Raw genomic sequence first — 22,552 nt, 5'->3', positions numbered from 1 at the left:
TAGTAATGTAGAACTTTAATAACAAACAACAATGTTTTTGAAATTGTATTCCTTTTTGAAGTACAAAATTTTAAAGATTTTACATATTTTTGACGCCTAACTTTTACATTACCAAAATGAAAATGATAGTGACGTCATATCATCAGGGTGTGCGTTCGCGCAGCGGAATGTTGTTGAATTTAAAGATTTTAATTATGCAGATAATTAGTGTAAGACGTCCTATAATTGTGTATGGTAAATAAAAATTTGTGTATGCAGCCATTGTGGAGAAATTCACCAAAAACAGATTCCGCTGGGCGAACGTTGGCGAACGTTGTCCTGGCGGAACTTTTTTTAATCCATAGACTTTAGAAGAAAAGAGATGTGTCCGAAAATTAGTGTGTATTTGTGTATAATTGATTATGTATGAATGAAATCAGTGCATGCATAAACTTCGGAGAAATTCAAGTTTCCGCTACGCGAACGTTTGGCCATTAGCTAGTTTTCATACAAAGCGCTTACATAGAGAGCTGTAGATTTTTACATACGTTGTTTTGAATTTGTTTATATTTGTTTAAAAAACAGATTTAGAAAAAGTCGTAGGGTTTAAAAGATAAAAATATAAACGTAAAATACACTTATTAGGTCTTAGTTCTTAAAGTATGCAGTTTGGGGTCTAGATTTTCACGTTTACACAAACCTTGTAAGTGTCTCCAACATGTTGCCAAGTATCAATGATGTTCCGTTAGTAATTAAAAAGTTATAGGATATTTTACCATGAACAGATCACTGTTTACAAAGCAGTCGAATATCACGACGTTCTAAAGGAATTGCATGGTAAAATGTATGCCAATAATTAGTTTAATCATTCAACTATTCACTTGCAAAATTTCATGTCATTAAATTCAGTAATTAAAGAAAGACAATTATAATACTGACGGAGCATCGAAACCCTACATAATCCGACCAAGTTCGGATAGCTACAAAAAAGCGGCCGTGCCATTGTCTAAGCAACGTTCTTAACTTGGTAGGTTAGTATTTATTAATATGGAACAGTTGCGTACACAAGCGTTAGGAAAAAATAAAACAATTGTGTTTCTTGATTGAAAAATATTTTTTTAATAATAATGCCACTATCTACGATAAAAAAAAATCTTCAATTAACAAGTACTTCTCTATTTAAATATAAGTGTACAAAAATATTTTTATTATTATTACTTACATAAATTACTTGACTACGTGATTAAAAATAACGTTAATAAACGTTACGTATTTTAACTAAAATGTCGTAGATAGTGGCATTATTATTTAAAAAATATTTTTCATTCAAGATATGCATTTTTTTTATTTTTTCCTAACGCTTGTGTACGCAACTGTACCATATTAATAAATATACTAACCTTCCAAGTTAAGAACGTTGCTTAGACATATGGCACGGCCGCTTTTTTGTAGCTATCCGAACTTGGTCGGATTATGTAGGGTTTCGATGCTCCGTCAGTATTATAATTGTCTTTCTTTAATTACTGAATTTAATGACATGAAATTTTGCAAGTGAATAGTTGAATGATTAAACTAATTATTGGCATACATTTTACCATGCAATTCCTTTAGAACGTCGTGATATTCGACTGCTTTGTAAACAGTGATCTGTTCATGGTAAAATATCCTATAACTTTTTAATTACTAACGGAACATCATTGATACTTGGCAACATGTTGGAGACACTTACAAGGTTTGTGTAAACGTGAAAATCTAGACCCCAAACTGCATACTTTAAGAACTAAGACCTAATAAGTGTATTTTACGTTTATATTTTTATCTTTTAAACCCTACGACTTTTTCTAAATCTGTTTTTTAAACAAATATAAACAAATTCAAAACAACGTATGTAAAAATCTACAGCTCTCTATGTAAGCGCTTTGTATGAAAACTAGCTAATGGCCAAACGTTCGCGTAGCGGAAACTTGAATTTCTCCGAAGTTTATGCATGCACTGATTTCATTCATACATAATCAATTATACACAAATACACACTAATTTTCGGACACATCTCTTTTCTTCTAAAGTCTATGGATTAAAAAAAGTTCCGCCAGGACAACGTTCGCCAACGTTCGCCCAGCGGAATCTGTTTTTGGTGAATTTCTCCACAATGGCTGCATACACAAATTTTTATTTACCATACACAATTATAGGACGTCTTACACTAATTATCTGCATAATTAAAATCTTTAAATTCAACAACATTCCGCTGCGCGAACGCACACATCATCAGGTGAAACTAAGTCTATTTTCCTAAGGCCAGAGTATTACATATTATAAAAAATATGCATAGGGCGGGCAGTACAGTAGACACACAGTATTCAGATATGCAGGAAAACGACAAATCTTACCTTGCGTACAAATATAAGCATTCTTCTGTTTATATCCGTCAACGTAGTTAGCATTGATATAGTCTGTGGTGGTATCATCGGGGTCCGTCTGCGAGAGTAGCACGCGCGAGTGATCGTAGCATAGGACATCTGTGTAGCGATTCTTGGCTAGATTGCTCGGCAGTCTGGAAGGTAATGTGGACTTTGTTAACAAGGTTTTAATAAAGACTGCAGATTTTTTTATTTTATTGGGAGTAATAAGTAGTCATGCTGCAGTTAGCGTTTTGAATCATGTTACTGAGTACCAGGAAAGCAAAATTCAAAGGGGTTAAGTTGACGTCTGACTGTGAGGTTTTGGAAACTTTCACAGCGTGCAGTCTGGAAATAGGTGATTAATACACCCCCGTATTGCAGATCATATAAACGCACCTGATCTCTCTCCGGTCGCGTTTTCTATCCTATCGGGCTAAGAGAGTAAAGGAAATAGGGAGTGTACCCGTATTTACGGACTACAATATGTCATGCGCAGTCATCAACATCTTAGTCATCAACATCATCAGCACTCACTTGGCATGATGGAAGGTGCCCTGCGGCGGCCTGGAGCGCAGCTCGTCGTACTCGGCGGCGAGCCCGCGCCGGCCCAGCGCCCGCACGCGCGCCAGCAGCGCGGCCGGCGACTCGCCCGCGCCGCCGCCGCCGCCCGCCTCCTCGTCCGACAGCCCCGGCGACACCTCGCCTGACGACCATGTGCCGCGAGCTATATACCGAGTTGCAATTTGTAGATAATAACTTGGTAATTGTAATTTAAAAAAAAAAACAGAAAGGAAATATAATTTGGGTAAAAAATTCACATTTAATTATCCTCATTATTTAAATCAACGCAACTAGACAGCATGCATACGTAATGATCGTCAGTTGGACAACCCTTTAGCTCTTCGATCTACACCTTCAAATTATTATTTACCATGACAAGTTGAACAAAATATAAGGTATTATATTTTAGGAAATTATTTACTGAAAGCCAAAAGGTACGTAAATGTATGGACTACACTGTGAGTTATGCAAGACGCTTCGTAGAATAACAATTGAAACATGATAAACATTTTTGTGATCTATTAAGCAAGTCTATAAAAACACGAGGAAAATATTTCCTCGAACACTAATAACGATCCTATCTTCTCAGAAAGTTGAAAGAAAAAAATCAATATTTGTGCGTAAATAATTCAAGCGATACAAATTCGGGTAGCGTCCCATCCTTGTGCAACGGAGAAGGGACAGTGGGTCTATATTTAGTCATAAAACCCAATAGCTAGTTCTGTCGTAGGGACGGACATTACATCAAACATTCTCATTTAACCCGACCTCAGAAACGATCTAATTCCGTAACCGTAACACAACAAAGTGAAAACACGAAAATAGTTACGTAGTGTTTTCTTTACACGGTAACCTTAACATCATTTCAAAGATTGTATAACTCACTGTTTAATTTAACAACAAAAACTATAAAAATAATTAGTATTATTTTCACAGACGATAACACATCACACTTCATGGCTTTATCTTCAATCTCTTATTTGCAAGATGTTACATATATCTTTATCAAGTTTATTTTAGCTTCATTTCAGAAGACTGTCTGTATTTCAAAGTTGAACAATCGTCGCGTTTGTTCAGCGAGTTAAGATCGCGAACTACACCGAATGAACTGATTCATTTACGTGTCTCGAATGAAACCCGAACGTCACATCACAAGACTACCAACAAACACAACCTATGAGAAATAAGCGAGAATTTTATCGAGAATTACATTCTACTAACTAACTACGATAATAATGTTGTCATCAGTTTGCCATCGAATAGAATAATCGAATTATTTAACCATCGAATGATACGTGTGTTAAAACTTGGAGAAATCGAGTACGAATTGCATCTCAGTAGACTGTATCGCTACGTAAACTATCGCTCGATAAGAACCAATTTATTTTTACGATAAACTTCGGACGTAGGACCTATCGAATAAAGGAAAATATCGTTTATCCGTTTATTACTGAACTAGCAAAAATAAAATTTATGAATGGTGCTGCTCAATTTTATAGTCAGTTACCATTATAATTTAATTCTTCAGTAATAATAGTGAATTATTTCAACGAAATACTGTAAATAAACTTGAATTAACTGGCCAAAATAATAACAAACCACGAGTCAAAACAAACTCACCGGATCGTTTGTAATAGTTGCCCATTGAGGCACCTTACATATTTATCACTAATTTACTAATTGAAAGACATACCCCCACTTTTGTGACCGGAAAGCATTTCTGCTGGTGTGTGAATACTTATTTGATAATAATATAAATAAAATAGTAAACAACCATCAAAACGTCACAATGACAGAACGTATTATTTTTCAGCATTTGAAGTTTTATCTGTTACAAAAGAGGTTTTAATGCTTATCAGCAAAAAGTATTTACTCTGCACAAAATAATACTCACTGCTTATGTCTATGTCATCTTCGTCCCCGGAATTAATATGTCTGCTCTTCATGTCACCATTGTAACCATGCGTGTGTCTAGAAAAATAAAATGTCTTTTTAATGTAAATTATTTGTTAATTTTATGGTTTCCTCAACAAAAGATAATCATTTTGAATAGAATGCTTGAAATAGAATATTATACAATATCATAGATACAAATATATTGTGGACTTAAAGCCGATTATAGAACTAGATAGCAACCAATGAGCGAGCTGATTTATTTTATCAACATGATAAGAGCTATGTCCCCCCTAACGATATACCACAAAACGTTCAATTTATACACGCTATTAGCATAACAAGTCTTGTATGGCGAGGTTCCATTCAACAATACTGTTTATATAAAAAGGGGGAGACAGACAGACCAACAAGCGTATATAAGGTACATTTAACATTAATTTACTGTATTTTTTATAAAATATCGAATGCTTTTAATGCTTTTTCAGTTACCTAAGTTGATTTGCTCCAGTAAATCCCCGGTCAAGTTCTATAAAAAATCTTTTTGTCTATGGAATTATTAAAAAGATGTCTGGGTATATTTGTCTATGCATACATGAATGAATAGGTGCTGTATAACGAGGGTCGCTATCCTCATGCCTTCGTAACAAGGCGTGTGTACAGAGATTTGCAAATAATTTATTAACGGCCGTCCCCATATTCTATCTATCCATTGTTTTGCTTACTAGAGTTAGGAATTGGACAGTATCCGTCGTACCACAAAAACTTTTTGTCTGTTGAAAACTTGTCTAAAAAATGACAGATTATGACGTTGAAATAAGGTCCTTTTGTAGCCACACTTTTCTGTGTTCAAAGTGTTCAACAGATGTTTAAGTTTTTGTAGTATGGCTGTATGGGGCTAATGTCAAACTCCAATCTTCGGTACGAAAATCAAAGGATGGCTAGAATATTGGGATCGGCCGTCAAATGGTAACAGTGGTTACCTGAGCGGACTGGGGTCGCAGGTGTAAGGAGGGTCGCCGCTGATGTGCATGTCTGTCTTGTTGTCGCCCAGTCGCGCCGCGCGGTCACTGGTCATGTCACATTCGCCCTCGTGCTCGATTATACCTGACAAACAATTCAATATTTCATTACTAATATTGCGTAATCAAGCAAATATTAATTAAATATTCCGACGGGAATATAAATAGAACTCGTTCCATTAATTAATCATTTCTCGTTTGACGTTGGCGTTAGAAATGTAAGAATAGAATATTGCTCCAATTGACCCTTTATTCATATTTGATTGTAATCAAATCTAAGCCGGTATAATGGGTATTGTGAATTCAGGAAGAAAGTGGCGATAAAATACGGAAGGGTCTATAAAAGTTGATTGTTCAAATAATTTGTTGAGTCACGTTCAACTCACCATTTTGCGGCTTGATAGGCGGTATGTGATTACTGATTACATATTCGTCAATGACGCCGTCTAGCTTAGCGTTCTGCAGATTGTTCGTGTAACAGTTCTTGCAGTGCTCCAACCTGACAACAAATAGAAATTACTAGAAAACTGAAACCCTCAACAAAATACGTAGGATGAAATGAAATAGTCAACTTACACCCACATGACTCGCACAGCGCTCAATAATCGATAAAATCTGTAGGATTGCAAGCTGTAAACACTTTCAATAAAGTATTCAGAGAAATAAGTGGCTAGAACGGCTTCAGCAATCTTATCTTGTTTCATTATTATTTCTACGATAATGAAATGAATCACGCAGGTCGAGTGATCACCTGAAGTCGACCAAGTTAATGAGCTATATAATAACTCGCGCTGAATTTCAGCTCCAATATACTTATCTTTCATGTGGAAATAAACGCTTCATTACTTTGTCAATAAATCATTAGGCTTCTCGTTTTATGTAATATTCGTCTTCATATTTCAGATGCCAAATGAAGGGACTTAAAATAATTTCAGTAGTTTAGTCAGTCTCCAGTTTTACGTAAACCTATACTGTGCAGTAGTGTAGCCGATAGTGCGTGGGTAGTTGCGCAAATGGCTCACGTATAGGAACAGGGAATATTAACAGTTCATATATCACGCTTGTCAATAGATACACGCAAACAACGTTGTTATATGTAGATATACTTTCAGTCGTTCTGAAAACTGACACAAAGAGGAAATTACGTGTATGATAGTTTGAATTAATTCCTATTTCCAAGAATAACAATGTTATATTATAAGCTATAATGCTCTACTACATAATAAAATTTCAATATTAGGTAACTAGATATATTGGTGCTCAATTTTACGAAAGAGGTTAATTGAAGTTCAAGCGTTGGCGTCGAGCATTTATTAAATCATATCGTGTGATATACGACTAAAATAGTGGTCTCAATTTGGAAAGAATAACAAACGTGTATTTTTAAACTCTGATACAAAAATAAATAGCCCGGACCATCTTTCAACACGCGCAATGCGAGCACGAAACAAAAAACTATGCAGTAACAATAGAGCCACATACAGAAGCGAAACTGACAAAAGCAAACGCATAAGTAGTTTGATGTTACATAACAGATAAGTCAGTGACAAAAGGAACTAAGTTTCAGGAAGGAAGCATGGCTCGACAACGTTCAAGATAGCTCCAAAGTTGTGGCCGGTGCAACTACGTTACCTACATGTCTTATGGAGCGACGGCAGCAAAACTACAAGTTTCTTTAATAGTTTCTCTATCACACGAGATATTGTGTTGGCAAAATTTACTTTAACTAGTTAGAATGATAGTTCAGGGAAGGCGACGGGTGTCACTAAGTAAGAGTTGAATTGGATAGACTCTCTAACACACGCTACTTTTCTTCAATCTAGTCCAAAAATTAATACTATAGCTTGCGATTGATAACAGCTGTTTTCCTCCAAATTAAATAATATCATCATCATCTGCCTAGCCTTTTCTCAACTATGTTGGAGTCGGCCTCCAGTGTAACCAAATGCAGCTGAGTAGGTACCAGGGAAAAACAGCGACTGCCTTGACCTCCTCAACCCAGTTACCAGGGCTACCCGATACCCCGTGGTGACATGGGTTGTAAGACTTGCAATTGACTGGCAATCTTCGATCCTTTATAAAAGGGGGCAATAATTACCAGGCAGCGTGATCCGGTTCGTGTTGCCCTCCCAACTGCTTGGGCAAGCTGGACCGCGGCACGTGTAAGCCCAGCTGAGGCGCGTTCACTGTATGCACGCGTTCACGCAGCTTCTCGCGGACGAATAGCCGCAGGATCCGGAATGGCGCCTTGAACCACAGCGGCGCGGTCACTATCAGCACCTTCTTTAATTTTGCCGGGTAGCCACCCTGGAACAAATGAATTTTACGGTTAGGTATTTTACAGGAGAGCACGAATGAGTAGCTACATTATGAGTATTTCTGAACTTCCTGCCGTAAATACAAAGTCCAGTGCTGTAGCTCTAAGTGCTAGTGCGTTACACAGACAGCACAGAACTTTTAGTTAAATAACAGGTACATCATTATTCACCATGAAATTTCAGTATCAGTAAAAATATTCAGATTGATTTATTGATTGCATTTCGTTACGAAATATCTCGTTACATATTTTATATAAACCGCCACATAAATAATGTATTGGCACATTGTTACGAAAATGACAGATGACGAACAGGATTCCAGTGAATTTTACATCGAAATATGCGATATAGGTAAACGAGTTAAACAGACGGTCAACCGCAGCGCAGGCTGGTGACTGTGATTCGATAAGTTTTATTATAGAGCATAAAACCAAATTATGTACGAATATAAGAACAATATTTATCTCCCGACAAAATAGGCACAATATTTCCCAATAATTGGGGCGCATTTTTGGAGATATTTATTTATTGGGAAAACACAATTGGCACAGCTGAACTCGTAGTGTAAAAAGTAGGTACACAGAGTAGACTACAATGCACCATATTCGTTCACGTAATATTTCAGGGAAAGGATATTCAGTATTCATAAAATCTAAAAGGTACGCCAAAAACTCAAAGCTGGCAAAAATTCTGATGGTTTTCACAGAACTTAATTACTTAGGATATTCTCAGTCAAGTTAAACACAGCGCAAAAACTCAACATTTTTATAATTAGAGATTTCCCAGAATCCGTGGGAAAATACAAGTCTATCGCGCATTTGTAGCCAAATAATACTGTGTAGTCGACAAGCCAGGTTATTAGGGGCACGCCGTTCTCGTGAGCATTACGTCGCACGAGCCAAAACGACGCTGTCCAGACTCGACACAGCACCGTGACGTAATCCCACACGTTCCTAGGTATATTTAGGCAATTGGAAGACCAATATTAAACTACTACGAAAATAGAATACTATTTAAAACCGTAAAGTGAATTAGACTAAAAACCAATGAAGTAGCGCAGAAGTCAACAAAGGTCGGTCCACTAATTTATCACTTGGAATACGTTAGAGACTGGAGTCAATCTTGAATCGATTTCTCTTAAGAATATCTACCAAGAAGTGACAAACTTGATAATAAATCCAAACGGAATGGAAGCTAGCCTAATGAATATTCAGGATTCGAGCTATCCGTAGGCGCTTGAGGGTAAAATGAGGTCTACTGTAAAGGCAAGGCACAAAAATCTCAACTGAACCATAAAATCTACGTCACTCTAACTCTCCATTAGCATTATACATATATTAATAAATAATAATCAGTCATCTGAAATTATTTCGACGCTACCTAACACTTAGACTATCTAACTTAAGTGAAAATATTTTCCATTTTCATGAAAACGAACGATACAATATGCTAAGTTGTTAAGTTGTATAAATAGGCAGATCTTAACAAAGTCAGCCGAAAACACTTTCATTTTCTTAAAACTTTGTCAGTTAACAAACTGTAACGAAAACATCTGTTTTTGCGCAGCCCACCAGGATTGGCCAGAGCCGTCGAAAAAAGGTCACCGTTTACGACGGAAAGTCCTTAGCGAGAAAATAGGAAAATCGTGAGTGTTTTGTTGATTGTTATCATTACGTGAGCCAATTTGTAGGTCCGGACGGTCAGGTAGAATATGGCAATTTGCAAGCGAGGTTGGGCTCGTTTTGGTACATTTTCGTGTATATCATAAAACCCACGAACATATACAACCCATTTGGGGGCCACAATTCATCTTCCAATATATTTTACGACTTTCGCTGAGAAAAGTAACAAGCTTTTCAGATGTCTCCATATCAACCTTGTATAAAGGTATACGTGCCACCGCACCTACCAGCTTATAGCAAACGACTCATTGTCTTCTGTTTCTTTTATACTCTTTAACGCTTGAGTAAACCGTATGTCGTAAATACAATATAGGTTTGTAACTTTGATCTAGGTATTATTACCAGGTACATTATATTAGCCGTGTTAAGTTACTCAGAAATAATAAATACGTAAAGGTCGAAACATTTGAAACATAACGTGGGGAGAAGGCGTAATGCACAGGCACGGTTATGGACGCTAAGAAAACTAAGGGTGAGAGGTCATTGCCCCTCGGTTTTTGGCTCCCTTCACGTCATGAAATCGTATACCTGGCACCGAATCCCTTGGCTTCTCAACGTACCCGTAGTCACAGTAAAGCTCAAACACCAAACTAATTCTGTTATTTTTGCATTAATCATTTTATATGAATAATTATCGTATCATTCGACTAAACGAAACCTCTGAAGTCTATAAAGACATTTCGGATAGACCAAGTGCATTGTCCGGGGCCTTCCTCATAGTATTTATAGTCTAGACGGCCCTACGTCGACTCTGACGTCAGTAGAAGGTTCAAGTCTCCAGACAGGGGGTCCCAGACGACTATCCACAACTGTAGCAATAAACAACATAAATCGATTGTTTATCAACTCACCTCACTTGATTTAGTAGTAGGGATTAGAATGAAATACCACTCATTTATTGATAGACTCTCAAATATACCAATTAAAAACGTTCGCACTTTGAGACTGCAATGTTTTTCGATTAAGAACTCATTTCATATAAGATAGTTCCTAGGAAAAGTACAAAAAGAGTAGATGTTCGCCTCTTACTGGTGCACACGTATATGGAAACGTGCACATGACACTTCCCTTTTTAAATGTAGACCAGTCGCAGACCCAGATCCGCGGAACATCATCCATCATTTCAATTCCTAACTAATGGTTCCAACGCTAATGCGATGCTTTATAATGCTCTAACGTACCATTTTGCTGTCCAACATGATTTTGCCAATAATGGCCACCTTTTCACAATAATTTGCTACTGGGACCGACGCAAGTCATAAAGTTTTAAAGCTTACCCTAAAGTCGCTCGATCAGGGGTCTTATATCCTATCCAAATAACGACAATCGAATATTTCCAAACTGCTTCAGAATTGGTAATCCCCCTGTCTAGACTGGATCCTTTATTTAGCGGAGTGGTAAGGCAACCGAATTTATGAAGGCAGCTCGGCACCCCGGTGTAAAGTTCAACAATGGCTTGTCAGCCCGGCTAAGGTATTGTAGGAAGTAGGTCGCGACTCGCGGGTCGCGTGGACGGGGCAAGATAAACCTCCGCTTTGAGACTACGCCAAAAGCACTCAAGTTGACGCCCTGAGACACAACTGCGTGTACAAACCGCTAACTCTACTACCTTTTGTGTGTATTGTGACTAACTTGGTTTACTCATAAATTCTGTATTGTATATTAATATACAATTAACTATCGTGAATCATCTTCATAGCACGTGTTCTCTGTATTAAACAGAAGTAGTTAAAAATGTGACTTCTTGATTAAAACTATTATAATAGTGCAAAAGAAGTTTAACGGATTGTATAATATAAACCAAGTAGATAAAATTATAGTATAATTCACTACAAGTGCTTGAAGTTTGTTAGCAAACAGTCAAGAGGTCTTGGAGTAGCGGCAATCGCCTACTTGAGATCTCTCTTACCCAGAATGCACTAATTTGCTATAATATGCGATTATTACGAAATTGCACTTTAATTTCTCTTTACCTACATGATTTATAAGCACTTTCTTGGTAATGTACGGTTGTTAAACTCAAACAAAGGCTTTAACAAATAAGATTTTTGGCCAAATTTTCCACATAATATTAAAGCACATTAAAGTTTCATTTTAAATTGTACGTAAAACATAATCCATTCAGCTGATAAACCAACAATGAATACGTAATAATATGTCTCTCACATTGAAGTCAATTCATTAATATTGATGCTACGTACAAATAAGTTGAAAAAATACAAGGGGTTTTAATCAACCCTTGTGGTGACCCGGTTTTGAATTAATAGCGAAAACACGATGATGTACAGGGGTATTTTAGCTTGAAGAGCGGCAATCACAAATGAGTGCCGTGTGAGCCAGGTGTGGGCACAGGTATATGTCAGCGAGAGTGAAAGGGAGAGCTCTCGCAATCACAAAAGGGTTGCACTTTAACTGCCTACATTCAGACGGCCGGCACAGACTCACAGCTGCTCTGTAAGTATGAATGTTTTTCCTGACTACTCGCATTCCCTAGAATAGCTTCCGTTTAACATTCATGGAATGTACGAGTGGTAATATTTCTTAAATGAAGTCATGCAATGTTCTCCGAGAAATCATTGGGTACAATTAGAAAGCTTGCTAGTAGAAATTTTCTTCTTGTGATTTAATAAATGAAAATCACACATGTGAAGTGAAATTGCAAACAACATTTTATTGCTCAAGCACTCTAAAGTTAGCCAAAGGTCAAAGTGTCGCCAATCAAAGCGTTTGCTGTCCTTTCTAAGTGCTTTTACCTTAGAGCAGTGTCATGTACTTAGTACATAGCGTCGAACCGTTTCAAAAGCATCAAAGGTTCAAAGGAGACGCCTTCCATTTCAGTGAAGAAAATGGACCGTATTCAGGCTGTAAATGAGAAACGTCTCGGGTGGAACTCACATCCCAACATTTATAAACACAAGCTATTAATATTATATTGAGTGGCTGTTTTGTTTTAGTCATTAAGTGGTAGATTTTCCTATTGGGCCCATCAATAACAGTGGTTGTAAAAGACAATGGCAAAGTGAAATCATCGAAATCACCTTGAAAGTAGTTTTTTCCATGGAAACCAAGACCGTGACAGTAGGAAGTTCATACAGGATGTGCAGTGAAGTTTGATCGGCGTATAAAATGTTGAGAACATTGGCAGCAACATTGTGTCAACGACGTTTCGTCAGAATTGATGGAACGATTTCGCAAACAGCCCGGTGTCGCTGCGACGTCGGAAGTCGCTGGCAGCGCGCCAGACATAAATAACACTGATCATCTTTACACTACTTTCTAACTATGCAAAGATAGGTGTATTTCGGTTTCCGTTGTAAAACACGTATTAGATCCTACGATCTGTAAACGTTTAGCTCTTACGATGAACTTGACAAGACAAAACCGCTCATCCAATTCATAGGATCAAAATGCATAATCTCTAGGATAAGGATTTTCATTTTCTTTTACGAGCATTTGGTTCTTTACTTTCGATTGGCTTGGTAATGTGGTCAACCCCTTCCTTCGCATTGTAAAATATTCATACTATACATTATCATCACTACGTCCTCGGAAAAGATCCTATCGAAAGCCAATTGCCGCTAACAGAATTTGTTTTACATGTATACGAAGATGGCAAATGCTCAGTGACCTTTAAAGTGTTATTATTTTCATCGGCGGTGGCTCGTCTAGCCGAGCGAATATTACTCAATTTCCTATACCCACATACATCGTTGGTTTCATACACAATGCACATAGTATCTACCTGCGTCCACGTTTGACCTTTGTACATAAATGCCACCGCTGTATAATCTCATCGTCGCTATAAATTCTGTGAAACATCTCTATTGCTAAAAATAACCTTCAGGGATTAACTAGACATGAAGGAAATTGTATCAAGCTCAACGTTATTGCCTTTTTCCGAGAAAACGAGTTTTATCAATAACATTAAATTAAATTAGTCGTTGGAACTGATTGCACGAACGTTCTGAGTAATCATTTCATGAAATAAACTGTAGTTTTCACTCTATTAGTTACCTTCATTTTATTGATTCGGTCAGTGGTAACCTATAGGTACGTAAAAATACTTTTTATATTCTATATTTTAAATTAAAGTCACATTTACTCGTTACATCCAATAGAATTTCGAGTGAGTTTATACTAAATAGTTTATAGTTAATTTGCATACAATAAAGCGGCATGTTGAGGCACACCCATATCGAGCACAAGGAAAAGTGACATAAGAGTGAATGATATCGTGTGATAGGCAGTGAAGCGTATCGGTGCTACGGCGGTGATGCACCGCAGCGAGCGCCCGCGCCGGCTGAGCCTGTCCCCGATGCATAAATAATCCCTTATCACAGCCAGCGACAAACATGCGTGAACATCGCGCATTCACGCCACGCACGACAGAGCGCGAAACCTATGCGATTATACACCAAATATCTGTTCTGCATGCATAATATACATTTATTATTTACACTATAACACTTCATTACGAAAACAACAATAATGAAAATCTATCAAATTTTCCAAAACGAAATCAATACGCCTAATCTGGTAGCGCAAATAACCTTGTTATAGTAAGTAGCTCGTAATTCATATAGATCCTCGTAATAACTTCTATTGAGTCCATACCCGCCATAATAAATTGCTTCCTAATCGAATTCGTCTCCTCGTTATATTTCAGTGATTAATAATATTACCCAAGTTCGCTAAACTTATATAAGGGATGAACCACGTACCTAGTGCTCAGTGCCTATTTAAATATTATTACATGTATAGATAATATTATATGTACTGTGTTAGTCTTAGTAACTTAATTAGAAATTAAAACACAAATATTGAAAGTAATAAATAACAGCCTTGTTTCACGTTACAGGGGCATGTTCTCTATATACACCGTAGAATTTATTCACAAAGTTCGGATCTGAATAATAAAGTTGTTTCAGATTTTGAGGATTATATTTATTCAGGATAATATTTCAAAGATGTATGTTTATGTATTAGAAATGAGAACAGGTATGGCTTATCTTGTTACACACACGATCATAATAATTGTCGTTCACGTCACCAAATAAGTGATGCTTTTGAAGTCAAAATAAACTGTTTTCACAACAAGCCGTGCCATAATACGTCATAACGACCAACAATGAATAAACTTTATCGACATTCGACGCGTTTCACATTTGCATTCAAAACGCTTTTGCGCAAATACTTTAAATAGCTTCCATTGCATCACTATTAACATTTTATTGGATGCTGTGTTGAGATTAATTCATGAAACTATTGACTATTTCCTTGGTAAGGATTATTGCACGTTGATCACCCAGGTGATTCCGCAAAAAAAATATAAAAGCTGCGAATTAAATCACCCAGGAGATATATAATCCCGGAGTCCTTTGGTAAAACATTTGGTAACCTTGCCTCCAAAGATAACACAGAGCACTAGAGAGAGGTCATGGGTGTCCTCGAAAATACAAAAGACAGCAGGTATCGCACTCTCAAACCTCTTCAAATATGGCTAACGACACATTGGGATCGATAAAGCGCTTCGTCGGACAAACTCTTCATAATACCAATGTTAGCCATTGCCACAAAGGACACTTATTTATCGCGATAAGCCTCGTAATAAAATAGGTCGAATTTAATTTTCAAAAGGTTTATAAGTGCTGTCCAATAATAAAAAATCCCATTGACTTTTATATTTGTACGTCCAGACTAAATAAGACCTGCTCTTATTTCAGGTACCCATAGTTTAAGGATTGAAAGGAAAAACAAAGGTAAGTCATGTCGCCCGAAATTCGTAACCATGTAGAAAGAAAATCCATGAAGTAGCTTAATCATTCTTTTTGTTTATTAAAATCTATGGCTTCTGACCTAGTTTCCCAACCGATGCGGATTTACCAAAGCAATCGCTGCAATTTCGAAAACAAGATATTTTCAGTGCATGTCCTATTTGTTGAAGCATTATGTTGCAGGGATGGGAGTTGGCGATGTCCCAGACAACCCCGTTGTGATGTAGGTCAGGAATGGCGTCCCCATTTTGCAGTGCGACGCTGACGACCGGCACCGGGGGCGCCGACAACAAATACGGTAAAGTTCGTTGGAGTGTAACATACAAACCGGGCTCGCGACAGGAACCATCGGTTATAAACCAATTTGACACGACTGACGTAACATCGACCACACACCTACCCCTATATCGTGCACTTCACACGGCTTTATGCCGCAACATGATGTGTTAACCAACGTTATGAAAAGGGATCAACTCTTGAATTAACAATATAATGAACAAAAGATGTGATTTTAAAATTAATTTAAGTTTACTGCAAATAGCACAAAGTTATGTAATACTTGAGACAGATGTATCCCATGCGACGTAAAAGAAAAAAAACACTGGTAGCGACAGCGACCCAAGGACAGCTGTTGCTCTCTATTCGACATTAGCCAGGTGTGGCCTTGATATTTTTTGTCGTAGTCTATCAATACACAATGTGATGAATCCAAATAGTGCAAAAACCGTTAGAATCTTGGAAGACCCGTTTACGTATATTATTTCCATTGATTGAATTTCGATCAAACATGACATCCATTGTCATGCGAACGCCGGAAGAGAGTTGGTTTGACTTCCGCAAATATTTGATTTGAACAACGCATTCGGAATGCAAAACAATATTTTATGATCGATAGAACAAAACCATTCCAACCCACGACAACATACCGGGTTAGCCTACTACTAGTATATTAAGAAACTGAATTCATTACAATGGACATTCAGATGCAGCTGGTGGATAACAAGAAAGTCAAATAATCTGTTAACTAAGCTTCTAATCATACGGAGAAGCTTTATTTAAAGTGTGCTTCAGAGTTTCATTGTACAGAAACTTGAAATGGTTTGGAAAAGGAAATTAGATTAAACATCATAGGGATCAAAATCTCGACATGATTATCAAAGTTGTATGGGAAAATGACAATATGTTTATTAATAAAGCGACACAGTGATATGAACAAGTAGATGGCGAGGGGTGTGAGACGTGCTCTCAGCGCTCGTTAGCATGGCCCGGTACAATGAACCAGCTCGCTCGCGTAAGTACAAAGATGAATATACGCCGATCTCATTATACCGGTCGAGCGATGAAAAGCGCATGCCATCCGGGAACAAACTGCACTCGATAAATGGGGCAATCCTATTGTCTCAGTGGTCCATATCCTATTGTGTGGAGAGATCTCGAGATAAACAGCCGCTCTCAAAAGGCGTGTACGTTTGCAGTTGGACTGGGGATTCGTTAGCTGTTGCCAAAATGGAGCAGTTTTTCAGATTTAGCTGATAGGAGCAATAGGGTATTAGCAACGATTATCAGATTTTGAACAAACTATTTATCAGATAAATGTTTAGATAAAGCCAGTACATCAAACAGATTTTTCTAGATTGCACAATTATTTCTCGGTCTGTTATTTTATCTCTATAATCTTACTAAGGTATATACTGTCGTTTTTATTTACTATTTACTATTTTCGTTACTGAAGCAGATTCACTGTTCGAGTAAAATTGTGAAGTATAAAGATATTCGTAGATGTTTCGAACAAAATCTTCAAAGAAATTTTGAAATTGTAGGAATGCTTTGACGAATACTTTCCATCTTCAGATTTCAATGGAAATCGTTCAGGCACACCTACCATTTTATTCATATTTTTTATCTTTTTTATCAGTTGCGTAATAATAATCTGCGTCGGTTTATATTTTATCGTGGGCCAATATGTCAATAGTACGACAGAGTTCCCAGTAATATATGATACGAGATAATATGACGATAACGAGATGTTTGTTACATGAAATAGTCTTTATTGAACCTAATCCTTTTATTTTTTAGTTACGCAAAAATAGTTTGATATCAAACATTTTTAACAGGTAAAATATTTTAAGCGGATTTAGATATCTAATTACTTATATGGAAAGATTAACCCAAAATACTTCAAAACAATGAGAGATTATGCATGTATTAAGTGCACGTGTTAGATCACATAACACTAGGTAATGCTTGGTGAATGTGAAGCGTGCACTGATAGCCTTATAATGAAGTCCACGTATGGCGAGCGGAAGTGGAGCGCTTGCGGAGGTGACGTCACGAGCTCGGGCCGGCGCCCGCGACCTTCTCCCGGCGGATATTAATCATCCCGATGCCGATGCCCAATTCCACGTACATCGGCGAACATCGCCTAATTGAAAACTAGACCTCGTTACCTCCATAATTGATCGTAACTCGACTTCGTCACACCTTACAGGAAAATTGCCGAGATTCAAGGTACACAAACATAAAAATACGGGTTATTTATATTCAAGGTAACTACTAAAATTTACATAATTGAAGGGCTTTGATGTTTTAAAATAAATAGGGAAGATGTCTAGTATGATGAGCAATACCATCATCAACAGCATGCGACGTCACCACAATACCACTAGTAGATTCTGTAGGATTTAATAAACCGCGAACATCCGTATCAAATAAGATGATTGTACCAAGTCCAAGATACTACGCAATAGATGAGCTGTGTTTACTAGCATACGAGAGCGAAGCCGTGAGTCAGCGATACACGTGACTTCAAGGTGAAGATCGAAAGATATCGACATGACACAAAAACATCCCACCCGTTTCCACTTTTCAGTAGTAAAGGAAACATTTCGCCGACACAAGTCAATAAAATTCTTGAATGAACAATCGACCTTCAAGCAATCAGATAAACACTTAGCGATGTTACTGGTGTGTGTTTGTATTCACGCATACATCAGGCTTATTATGATCGCGTTATTAAGTGCCTCCTGCCTACGCGGTGTGCTACCACGTTTGGCATTGATGTGGACGAATCAAATAAGAAAATTGTTGTGTTGTGGTTGTGGTACGATTAAAGTCACTGCGTAAATATGCACAGAGCAAGCCATATAGCAACTCTCAGTAGACTGAACTGACGGGATGACGAGCGACTGATTCATACAATGTTTTGCTTTCGATGCCAGATGCACGCGTCCTCTACGCTTGCATAGATTGTCTCTACATAGATATATGATTTTATTATTAGTAGACACTGCACGCAATACACCTACGACTTGGTACCATAAGATGTAAATATCTCCTATGTAAACAAAAAATTGGCTACGCAGTAAATAAATTTATTGATGGGGTGACTAATAAAAGCAAAGTCAACACCAGTTTATAATCATTTTCATTAAATGTTTTTGATCAAAACCTGTCATTTTGTCTTCTAATAAGCCACATGTTATTGGATTTTTAACACGACGACATCAGCAACATCATTGTTTGATGATGTCTCATACATGCATGTATGAAAGAACGCGATTCATAGCAGTGGTACTCTTCTAGTGTTTAGATTGGATTGCGAAATTCTAGAAGCTCTGGCAATAAAATTTGCCGATAAATAAAAAGAACGATGAATCTACAGTCGACAACAGCTCTATCACGTCCAAGTAAAGCGAACGACACTATTAAAATACGTACTCCAAGATAATTGCTCCAGATTTTTTACCGGAGCAATGTGAAGCAGCTTTGAGATATCAGAGACGAATTAAAGTAATACTTCTTAAGGTCGGTAAAACCATAAACGGTGTAAGCTTGTGAGGAATGTTACAAAGGCGATAAAGAGGCTATGTGAAGCGGCGACAGGCAACCGGGCGGCGTCTCGCGTCATGACCTTGCTCTTGACGACTGGTTGGCGAGCCCACATCGGCCTCCGCGATTCTGTCTCATACTCGAAGCAGCATTGATCGCGATCGAGAGCGCATATCACGGACACTGCGCCATATGTCCCTCGCACAACCATTCTACTGTTTTGTCCGATTTAATTACTTTGATTCGGATTTATAAAGTTCTCGCTGTAGACAAAATTGGATGAGAGGCTAAATTGATGCACGTGAATCGAATTTCGAAGAAATTTAAAGTAGGTCATGGTTTATGCATGATAGATGTTTGTTTTTGGGTAGCACATATTACCTTGGCTGTCGATGGCGAACGTTCAATGATTTAACTGAATTTATTCAAAATGCTTTTTGACGTAAATTCTAAAATTTATTTTTGCCAGGTGAAATATTATAGTCATTTATCTTCATAACTCCTCGCATTGAACGAAAGAAGTTGCAGTAATTAATTAATTATACATTATCAATTACATACGAAACCATAAAAATGGGCCATGTTTGAAACATGCATAAAACTAATTGCAAACTTCTATTTCAATTCCAACTCAACAACGTTTTGAATGTAATAAATCGGTGACATTAGTCATATACTTCAGCTTCATTTTAATTAAATGATGTTAATAAAGTTATTTCATAACCAGAACAATACGTCTCACGTCTGATTCGATTAAGTCAAACCAGCGTAACTAAACCCTTTAACGAAAGTGTTGTTAAACTGTTTATGTAACAGACGATTTAACAATAGAAAGCTATTTTGATTTGGATTAGATTACCGAATAACTGTACGCGATTATCCAATTAGCGTTGTCAAAAGCGTCGACGTGACTTAACTTCCGCCACGGAGCCTGACGGTGACGAGTTGATGACACCAACTCATCGATTAATGGCCGCGATTATACGACGCAATAGCTTTCACAACCAATAAGTGCCACTCCACGACCTGAGCCTTCAACAATTCCATTCCCAATTATTAATTCTCATTTTCATTTTGAGTTTTCCACGAAACGACACTGCATTGTATCACATAGAATATTCAGTATTCAATTACAATCTAGATCTAATCAAACACGAGCAGCCGCTTACTCTCTAACAAACTGTGATATTGAATAATTATGTTAATTGCTTTCAAAGCGAAGGGTTACTGCTAATGGCATACACTCACTTACCTACATTCAAATTCTGAAAATTTTAATTTTTGGGTGTATTCGTCACATCAACCGAATTTCTAAAGCATTCCTATAACATCCATATTGCTGAAGTTTGAATATGCAATTCTAGGAATATCACCCTCATACATATCGTAACCTCTCGACTTTCCTAGAAATTGGTAAGTTATAGGTACGTATCACAACCTTTAAGACCCTGCATTGCTGAAAAGCTAATACTGAATATGCATAACTTCATGACAGAGAACATATTTTTTTAGTAAACATTGCATACACATATTTTTTTAGTACATTGTTACCATTTTTTTTATACTGGGATATTCTAGAATATACTCTTTTGCTTTGCCATCTAAAGTGCAGACGTGAGCCGGCTCCTGTGTACATTACCTGCATAACGGTAATAAAATTCAGATAGCTATGCTATATTTCAGAGAAGAAGACACGAAACTGGCTCTACTTCAATTCAAAGCACTTCTCGTCGTACCGTGGCATCAAAATTCAAACATTTTATGATAGCTTTACGCTTAAGGTATCATGAATACGGAAATATTTTATAATCATCTTTTTAGATCTTCTACAATAAGTCGTAGTTGCAAGACAATTAAGGTCAACGTTAATGTATATTGTATCTCAAAAGACATAAAAGCAAGCCTCCTAACGAGGCATACATACCTATATACATACATACATTGCATTGTTTATTTATATTAACTTCAAGGTTTTACAATTTGTCACGCAGTTTCATGTAATATACTATTGTATAATATTATGTTACCTATTTACAATGTTTATGAATGTTTAGCGTAATTCGTTGTACGATAAGTAGTTCATTGTTGTTCGTACGTTTTGTTACACGGTTGTAGCTAATATTTACATATCGTTTACAACATAATACAACCTATTGTACGATTTACTAACTGAATTTGACAATAAAATCGACAAAATAAAGTGTAATCCCTTCTAGTGGCAGTTATTTGATAAGTTTCCCTGGTTCCTGAAAAATGTTTCAGAAAACATTGTTGTCCCATTTAAATGTATGTCAAGCTACTGATCATATTAATTTCATCAATTTTAGTGCCTGATTTTGAATGGAAAAAACGTCTACTTCATTGGAAAATCTCCTGCAAAACTACGTAAACATTAGAAATGACTGAAAGACGTATTGCGTCAAAACACATCTGTTTTTGCCGATACAAAGCTGGACTTTGTGTCATCTGACGTTCTCTACATTCCACCTTAGTTAATGATTCCTAAAACGAACCGGTAATTTTCCGCCGCTAATTTTTTTGCCGTTTATGTGACCTTTCGCGATCAAAACAAACGCTTCGCAAGGCTAAATGTTGTCATTGTGTTAAGTATTTAGAGTCAATAGAGGATACTATCAACAAACATGACAATATTAATATACACGTGTTAGCGTATACATTATACATGTTAGGTAACAGTGTTAACATGTTTGATGTTGTAACACCAACAGCGGCTCATTCGATAAATACCCTAACTCAGTAACAGCCTGTGTTGTTATATCCATGTACGTTCACAACACAAAAGATTAATGACCCATTTCCCTTATTTTGCCCTATTTAAAATAACAAAAGACGGGGAATCATTTAAGAAAAATGTGTATCAACATAAAAGATTCCCATTATATACTTACTTGTTTTGTATATTAGACAATTGCGTAGATAAAATAGGTCAATGAGAGAGTATTATCAGCGTACCTTAGATAAGCAATGCGGGCAGCGAATACCATCGGCTCAGCTGTTACTATCGATCCGCAGTTACTTCACAGTAAACTGTCGTTATGGCCAGGCGACGAGCTGTGCAAACGAATGCACCTC

At 37.1% G+C, this 22,552-nt stretch overlaps 1 protein-coding gene and 1 long non-coding RNA gene across 5 annotated transcripts in view; one reads left to right on the top strand and one right to left on the bottom strand.

Annotated features, from left to right (window-relative positions):
* Positions 1-22,552, bottom strand: part of LOC110370363 (tyrosine-protein phosphatase non-receptor type 9) — a 41,554-nt gene that overhangs the window by 5,022 nt on the left and 13,980 nt on the right. For 3 of the 4 annotated variants that reach the window (XM_049846523.2, XM_049846518.2, XM_049846519.2), the window contains 6 exons: positions 7,956-8,164; positions 6,244-6,356; positions 5,819-5,942; positions 4,837-4,913; positions 2,916-3,105; positions 2,370-2,533 (listed from right to left, as the gene is read on the bottom strand). In XM_049846523.2, coding sequence (XP_049702480.1) covers positions 2,370-2,533; positions 2,916-3,105; positions 4,837-4,913; positions 5,819-5,942; positions 6,244-6,356; positions 7,956-8,164 — 877 coding nt within the window. The remainder of the gene's footprint in view (positions 1-2,369; positions 2,534-2,915; positions 3,106-4,836; positions 4,914-5,818; positions 5,943-6,243; positions 6,357-7,955; positions 8,165-22,552) is intronic. The other variant, XM_064038856.1, reaches the window with a different exon arrangement.
* Positions 4,921-21,645, top strand: LOC110370364 (uncharacterized). The gene is made up of 5 exons (XR_002429244.3): positions 4,921-5,259; positions 9,742-9,820; positions 15,581-15,616; positions 15,815-15,929; positions 21,143-21,645. It is a non-coding gene; the product is annotated as an uncharacterized LOC110370364 (long non-coding RNA).

This window comes from Helicoverpa armigera, chromosome 17, assembly GCF_030705265.1.
Source record: "Helicoverpa armigera isolate CAAS_96S chromosome 17, ASM3070526v1, whole genome shotgun sequence".
In the NCBI taxonomy this organism is placed as follows: domain Eukaryota; kingdom Metazoa; phylum Arthropoda; class Insecta; order Lepidoptera; family Noctuidae; genus Helicoverpa; species Helicoverpa armigera.
This window is presented reverse-complemented; position numbering and strand designations above follow the sequence as displayed.